The sequence below is a fragment of the Mus pahari genome, chromosome 5, assembly GCF_900095145.1.
Source record: "Mus pahari chromosome 5, PAHARI_EIJ_v1.1, whole genome shotgun sequence".
Classification (NCBI taxonomy): domain Eukaryota; kingdom Metazoa; phylum Chordata; class Mammalia; order Rodentia; family Muridae; genus Mus; species Mus pahari.
In genome coordinates, this window is record NC_034594.1 from 63,552,516 (window position 1) to 63,560,607 (window position 8,092).

The 8,092-nt window shown below is 42.6% G+C and overlaps 1 protein-coding gene across 1 annotated transcript in view; it reads left to right on the forward strand.

Annotated features, from left to right (window-relative positions):
* The window catches only part of Psmd1 (proteasome 26S subunit, non-ATPase 1), a 72,252-nt gene extending 65,446 nt beyond the window's left edge, over nucleotides 1–6,806 (forward strand). The window contains exons 23-25 of the mRNA XM_021197524.2: nucleotides 352–498; nucleotides 4,319–4,472; nucleotides 6,589–6,806. Of these exons, the coding sequence (XP_021053183.1) occupies nucleotides 352–498; nucleotides 4,319–4,465 (294 nt within the window). The 3' untranslated portion in view covers nucleotides 4,466–4,472; nucleotides 6,589–6,806. The remainder of the gene's footprint in view (nucleotides 1–351; nucleotides 499–4,318; nucleotides 4,473–6,588) is intronic.
* The last annotated feature ends 1,286 nt before the right edge of the window (nucleotides 6,807–8,092 follow it).

Here is an 8,092-nt window from a genome sequence, read left to right on the forward strand (position 1 = left end):
AAAAAAAAAAAAAAAAAAAAAAGAAAGAAAGAGAAAGAGGAAGTAAGTTATGCTTTGAAAACAGGTCTGAGTAAACAGTGACTTGATAAAGAAAGGCCTTCAGGAAGATGGATGATGGTGCAACCATCTAAATAGACTCTTCTGATCTCTGCTGGTAGAAAACCCTTTTTGTCCTTTAAAATGATTTGTACTGTTCTCATCCCTAAGTAGAGTTGGTCTCAATTTAGTTGTACTTTTACTGTATCTGCCACTACCCTTTGCACCTGACAGTGTTCTAGAAACTTAGCAGACAAACGCCAAGTAATGTGGGACAGAAGTGATCCCTCATTGATTGCATCTCTCCTATCCTAGGATGAAGCAGAGAAGAAGGAAGAGAAAGAGAAGAAAAAAGAACCTGAACCAAACTTCCAGCTGTTGGATAATCCAGCACGAGTTATGCCTGCCCAGCTGAAGGTCTTAAGTATGACAGAGACCTGCAGATACCAGCCTTTTAAACCAGTAAGTTATCTGTCTTAGCTGTATTTGCCGTTGGTGTATTAATCTGTGAGACTAGGTAAGACTGGCAGAAGATGATAAATCCCCAAAGTATGTTAGCACAAAGTCACTAGTACTTTAAATTAAAAAGTGCTGTTAGCAAAAACAAGAGTGATCTCCATCTCCTTGGCTTCATAAAGATTGCTGGAGAGCTTCTTTTCTCTAATCCTTTTTTTTGGGGGGGGGGGTTGATTTCCCCCCACCCCCCAAAGACAGGGTTTCTCTGTGTAGCCCTGGCTGTCCTGGAACTCACTTTGTAGACCAGGCTGGCCTCGAACTCAGAAATCTGCCTGCCTTCGCCTCCCGAGTGCTGGGATTAAAGGCTTGCGCCATCACTGCCCAGCTCTTTTCTCTAATTCTTGAGAACTGTTTTCCTTCTTCTGTCACAGATATGGGCACATACCCACACACTGGGTTGAATGTTTTCTCCTTCCTCCATATGTAAAATAGGAATTCTCTCCTTAACTAATGAACACAGATCAAAGAAGCTATCGTGCAAGCACTGGGAGCAAGACCTGGTCCTGCCAATACATGGTCATCAACAGTTACACTATTGTCCTGAACACACTGAAGTTTAGAATTAAAAGAGGGATCTTTGTGATACTCAGTTATTCCAAGACAGAATCTTTCTCATTAGAAACAAGTATATTGGTTACGTTTGTCATTACTGTAGCAGAATACCTGACAGAACCAGCTCTGGAGCGGAGGGGGCTTTATTCTTACTCATGTGTGAGAGGATATAGTTCCTCATGGTGAGATGATCATGGTGGAGTTTGTAGCAGCAGGAGTGGGGGGGGGGGCTCCTCGCATCTCAGGAAGATTAATACTAGGGAGAGAAGAGGGGTCAGAAGCTGGCCCAGGCTATGACCCCCCAAGACTTGCCCTTATGTCTGCCAGCTATGCCCTACATTCCAAAGGATCCATGCTCTCGCCAAACAGTACCACTATCTGGGCAACAAGCATTCAAACACATGAGCCTGGGGGTGGGGGGGAGAGCATTCTCATTCAAACCATGATAAAATACTTACCAGAAAGTTTAACACAATACTGTCTTGATCTTTCAAGTCTTTTCTTGTTTTACTTTTGGTGGTATTTTGGTTTTTCTTGTTTTGTTTTGTGTTTTATTTTGTTTTGTTTGAGACAAGATCTTAGTCCACTCTGGCCTAGAACTCATTTTGCACCCTCGACTAGCCTTGAACCAATGGCCAGTCCTCCTGACTAGGGCTCCTGAGTGCTGAGATTATAGACATTAACCTAAAAGCTACTCCTGAGCCAAATATTTTAAATCTAGAAAGCTAAACACTTACCAGTCCATCATCCTATGCAGGACATCCAGATATTGAGTCTGTTGCTTGAAGTATCATAGATGAGATTTCTGGATCTTCATATGGGAGTAAGTTTATTTTTCAATCAACTAAAAGATAAATTAAAAGCAACTCTTGTTTCAGTTGTGAGCCATGGTGTTCCTAATTAGATTATCAGCTTTCAGAAGCAAAGGCAAGAAATAGAAATTGCTGTGTGTGGTGGTCTCAAGCTGAGGGTAGGAATACCTGGGTTTATATCTCAGCTCTTTTGTTTAGTACTGTGACTAAGTAATTCCCTTGCATTTCATTTTTTTAGTACAGTAATTCCCTCTGCTCTAGAGATACTATGATGGAGGACGTTTCCAAGTCAGTTCCTGCTTGATTTTCTTGTCGTAGGTGCAGGATTTCTTCAGGTTGATGCAGGTGATTACAGGTTTAGTAGAGGTGACTGCATACCACCTCTTACTACATTGTGAATTACTAAGTTTTATACATTAAGGAGTGCATTTTATATTATGTGAATTCTTTCTCATCTAAATGAAAGACCACTCCTTTGTATGTACATTGAAGAAAGATATTGCCCATTAGCCCACCTATACTCTTGATGGCCATGTTCCTCAGGAAGAAGCACTGAAGCATTGTGCTTTATTGCTCTAATCCCAGCACTTGGCATACTGAGGCAGGTGGATTTCTGTGAGTTGAGTCTAAACTACAGGCCAACCAAGGATGCCTTGTCACAGTGTTCCCCTCAAGAAAAAGAAGCACTAGGATAATGTCCCTACTCTGCTTTAGCAAGAAGTCACCATCTTAGATGTTTGATAGCCTTTAGACAGCAGGATATTTTTTTTCACTGCATGGGAAACATTAATCAACCTAGAATGTGGAATAGCTACAAACAGCCCTGTGGATTTTTGGACTGTGTTGCACATGAGAATGAGATCATTTCATTTCTGATGAACATATAGTAAAAGTTGAAACGCGTGCTACAGGTTTCCAGAAGCGTGGAATTTGTCTTCTGAATGTGGACATTTTATTCTGCGTGGAAGCTCCTCTTCATTGCTCCACTAGAAGGTCCACGTAAGCTTTCAGGCTGTGGAGGACAGGGACAGTGGCCATATTCTCTGTTGTTCTTGGGCTGTTGGTAGTCATGGCAGAGACATTCCATAGAGAATGCATTCTTTTCAAGAAACCTTTACGGGAGAGAGTTGTAGACTCTTTGGTGTAAATGCATGTGTTAGAAAAGGAGCTGGTCTAGAAATGCTTGATGACACACCAGTTTTATAGCATGCCAGAGCAGAATCTTGATGAGTAAAATCAGATTAGGTCCAGCTACAGAGACCCTTAACCCGTGTGAGTCATGTCACTAATGACCTGTGCCCTTTCCACCCAGTGGCATGCTTTGGAGTAGTAGCTTTTTCCAGATGTGCCTTGCCACTGTTGGCTGATTTAATTACAGAGAGCAGCTCTGCATTTCCATTGACACAGGCATGCAAATAGAACAAGATTAGCACGCCAGAGATAGCTGAATAGTTTGGTGTTTGAATTTATCATCAGCTAATAGGCTGAGAGAAGCCTTAATAGAATTGCTGCTACGGTCTACTTTCCTTTGGCTCTCCATCTGGTTTTTTCATTCCTTACATTATAGTGCTTTCTAGATTATAGTGAGAACACTCAGATGTCTGTCATATTTATTATTTTCTCTGACATTCTGGAATTGCTGGAGAGAAAAAAAATGACCTTTTATTTATAGATTTTCTTGAATGTCACAAATACAGAATAGGGTACTTCAAAACTAATGCAGGGCTGGAAAGTTGGTTCAGCCATTAAAGGCTAGAAACACAACAAAAACTATAATACACACTCATCAAAGGTCTAGAGGTATTTGTTGCTCTTACAGAGGACTCAGGTCCTGTTCCCCAAACCCACATAGCAGCTCACAACTGTCTGTAACTCTAGTTCCAGAGGATCCAGTGCCCTCTTCTAGTCTCCCCAGGCATTACACACACACATGGTACACAGGCATAGACAAAATACCTATACACATAAAATAAAAATAAATAAAAATCTTTTAGGGGGAGGGGCATATCTCCAGGTTGGAAGTAGCTTTTCCACATTTTAAACAAGCTCTGGGGCGGTAATGAAGTTGCTGATCCAAGATCACTGTCTTGGGTAGTATAGGAAGGCAGTAGAATGCTGTGTTGGGACAGTAAGCATTCTACCCACAGTGAGTTTCCTTTGGCTGACAAACACGTCTTCAGTTGGGATGCAGCAGCCACAGAGCAGCTCACATGGCCCACCATGCACTGGTTAAGCTGGCAGTTGCTCACTGGAGAGGAGTGATTTTCTGCTAATGTAGTTAATTCTCCCTCAGCCTTTTCCTTGCACATGAAGTGTTGAGGGCTCACTTACCGAGCACCTGCTCTAGAGAGCAGAGCATTGTGAAATGTGACTGGAGCTAATTCTGTTTCCTCTCTGTGCAGCTCTCCATCGGGGGCATCATAATTCTGAAAGACACCAGCGAAGACATTGAAGAACTTGTGGAACCCGTGGCAGCACATGGCCCAAAAATTGAAGAGGAAGAGCAAGAACCAGAGCCCCCAGAGCCATTCGAGTATATCGATGACTAGGGCCAGGGTAAGTGCTCACCTGTGGCTTCTGCAGGAAGCCTCTCTGTCAGTGCTTGCAAGTGTGTATGGAAGCAGCTGTGTGCTTCACCTCTCCTGCTTGTATTTGCTCCAGTCTACCCAAACAGCGCTAAAACTTCACCTTTCTCATAGGCACTTCTTTTCTGAGCAACTGGTCTACAGACCATTTTATAAGTTTATAAAAGGGAACATTCTGGTGATTTTTCACAAGAAAGTCATCTTTAAAAAAAAAAAGAAAGAAAGAAAAAGATTTATTTATGTTAAGTGCATTGGTGTCCTGCCTATATGTCTGTACGAAAGTGCCAAACCCTCTGAAACTGGTGTGCTTGCTGCCATTTGGGTGCTAGGAATTCAAATCAGGTCCTCTGGAAAAGCAGCCAGTGCTCTTAACCACTGAGCTATCTCTCCAGCTCCAAGAAACTCTTCTTTAAAATAGCTAAACAAGTGCATGATATGAAGCTCAAGAGAATTAAATTATTACTGGGGTAGGGGAAAGGAGAAATAGCTAAGAGTAGAGTTATTAAACATGCAATGTCCTTAAGACACATGACCTCTGAAGACCTTGGAGTGAATCAAACTCGTTTTTTGTTTGTTTTTTTGTTTTGTTTTGTTTTTTTGAGACAGGGTTTATCTGTATAGCCCTGGCTGTCCTGGAATTCTCCTGCCTCTGCCTCCCGAGCGCTAGGATTAAAGGTGTGCGCCACCATGCCCGGCTCATGAGTCAAACTCTTATCACAAACACTTCTGGTTGATAAAACTAAGGCAAAGGGCTGGAGAGGTGGCTCAGCAGTTAAGACCACTGACTATTCAGATCTGCCTGTAACTCCAGTTCCAGGAGACCCAACACCTCACACAGACACAGATGCAGGCAAAATACCAGACCACAGAAAATAAAAAGAAATTATTTTAAACAAGAAAAAAAAGGTGGGCCGGGCGTGATAGCGCACGCCTTTAATCCCAGCACTCGGGAGGCAGAGGCAGACAGATTTCTGAGTTGGAGGCCAGCCTGGTCTACAGAGTGAGTTCCAGGACAGCCAGGGCTACACAGAGAAACGCTGTCTCGAAAAACCAAAAAAAAAAAGAAAAAAAGAAAAAAAGGTGGGATTCTTAGTTTCTAAAACTTAGTCTTATTGTGTGAAACTGTCAATCTTTCAATTCCCTAAATTTCTTTTAAATCACATATTTGAAAACACATAAAAGATACATAGTGATTTCACTAACTTAACAGCCATTCTCCGAAAAATATGAGTTTTACTCTTTAAAGAATGTAGGAGGCCAGAGAGATGCTCAGGCAAAGGTGCTTGCCACCAAGCCTGGCAGCCTGAGTTTGATCCCTGAAAAGCACAAGGTGAGCGGAGAACACTGACTTCTGCATGTAATTCTCTGACCCCCAGAGGCGTGTTGTAACACACAGACACCACAGAGTATAGGCCCTCACAAAATCAATAACTTTTGTAAAAAAGAACATAGGAATTATATCATTTACCACAGTTGTATAAAAAAACGCATTTAGGGCTGGTGATGTAGCAGTGGTAGGGTATTTATTGGCCCTGTACAAGTTCCTGAGTTCAGTCCCAGCCACACACACACAGAAAACATACAAGTTACAAATCAGCATACACTGATTAGCAATTAAAGACCAGCTCTGCCATGGATTACATGATGCAATCCTGCCTCTGAGTGGATCTGGAGAGTGGAAGGTGTGTCTGAGTGCTCCGCCTTGTACAGCCGTGATCTCTAAGCCTCCGCTTTGCCTGCAGCAGGCTTGTGCTGTGATCTCTCAGTCTGCACATTATTACTGATTCACGGTGGCTCTTCTGGCCTCGCCTACTGCCTCACTGCGACCAACCTGGTCGTGTAGTTCAGGAAAGAGTGACTGCAATGTGCACAGCTAAAGCTGGATCTTAGAAGTTTTTTAAAGGATGAGATTGAAATACTCGATTTGTTAGGAAATCAGAGATAACAATAGTAACAAATTGGCAACAGGCCTGCAGATGCCAAGCAGGAACTGGGTTTAGATTTCGTGTAGTAATTTAAAAAAACAAACAAAAAAAAAGTTTGTGAGTAAAGGACAATGCCAGCTTCTGCCACTTTCACTTTCCCAGGATCCCACCTGCCCAGCTGTAGATGACTGTCCTGCCGTACACTGAAATGTCGTGAGGGAACCCACGCTGAGACCTGCTCAATCCACACACCGTTGCCTAAGCTGACATAAAGAACCTGTGTCCTGAGTCTTTGGTTAAGAAGATATACGACTGTTCAGTGTTCTCTTTCACAAAATTTGGTTTTCAAATAAATATATTAAAATCTCCACATTGACAAGGCTTTAGTTGATTTGTTTTTCTTGTTCTTTGGTTTTTTGTTTGTTTGTTTGTTTGTTTTTCAAGACAGGGTTTCTCTGTGTAGCTCTGGCTGTCCTGGAACTCACTTTGTAGACCGGGCTGGCCTCGAACTCAGAAATCCGCCTGCCTCTGCCTCCCGAGTGCTGGGATTAAAGGTGTGCGCCACCAAGGCCGGCTTTTGTTTGGTTTTTTATGGATATGACACTACCACCATAAGCTAATAGGCCTAACGGCACCTGCCTATAAGCCCAGCACGTAGGGAGTTGAAGCAGGAGAGCTTTGATTCTCTGACTTAAATTTAGGAGATTGCTTTAGAGGAACTCTTTGTGGCAGTACTGGAGATCGAACCCAGGGTTTTCTGCATGGTGGGCAAGTGTTGTACCACTGAGCTATGAGCTATGTCCCCAGCCCAAAAGACAGCCTCAAAATCTGGAGGGAAATGAATAAATAAACAAGTCTAGAGAAATCAGCCCCAATGCACTCATCTGTCCAGTCTAAAGGTGACTGATTCCCTAGGCTGATTCCACACAGCTAATTTCATTGTATCCCCTCCTTTGTGAACTCCTGTTTCCTCAATATCAGATGATTCTATAAAAGAAATGATCTCATTTCCTAGCCTCATTAGCTATGCCCTTCCTGGCAAAGCTCTTCATGCTGCTTGCATTGTAGACAGTTATTTCTTACATTTCCCTTTATATCTGAAACAATAAAAAAAAACCACAAGTGTTTTGGATGCCATCATCCAAATCATTAGTCTGGGAAGAGGTAGTATTTCACCAGCCTGACTAAATAGCCGACTTAAGGAAAAAAGGATTCTCGTTACTGAACAGATGGTAGCTTTAATGTGCAGGTTACAGTGTAAAATGGTCATTTGGATCAAGAGACTTTCTTGCTAGGTTTTGTATTTTTCCCATAGATTTCGTGGGGAATGTATAGTTCTGAGAGCTGACAGAGGACTAAAGTCACATGTGAACAGGGTATGAGTTAGAAGTAGGGAACTCCGTACAAGAAATGGAAGAGGGAAGGCAGAAGTTCTGCCCAGATGTTATTGGGTCACATCTTTCCAGGGTGAAGGGCCAGTTGGGCTATATAACCAGAGGTGGAAGTAGATGGTTTGGTTTCATAAATAACTGATCTATAACCCAGTCCCTCTACAAGTCTGTAGATAAAGGATTCCTGCCTTTTAAAACTCTTCAGTAGCCAGGCCCTTTCATCCCAGTGGGAGGCTGAGGCTGAGGCTGGAGGCTAGAAACTTCAAGACTACCTT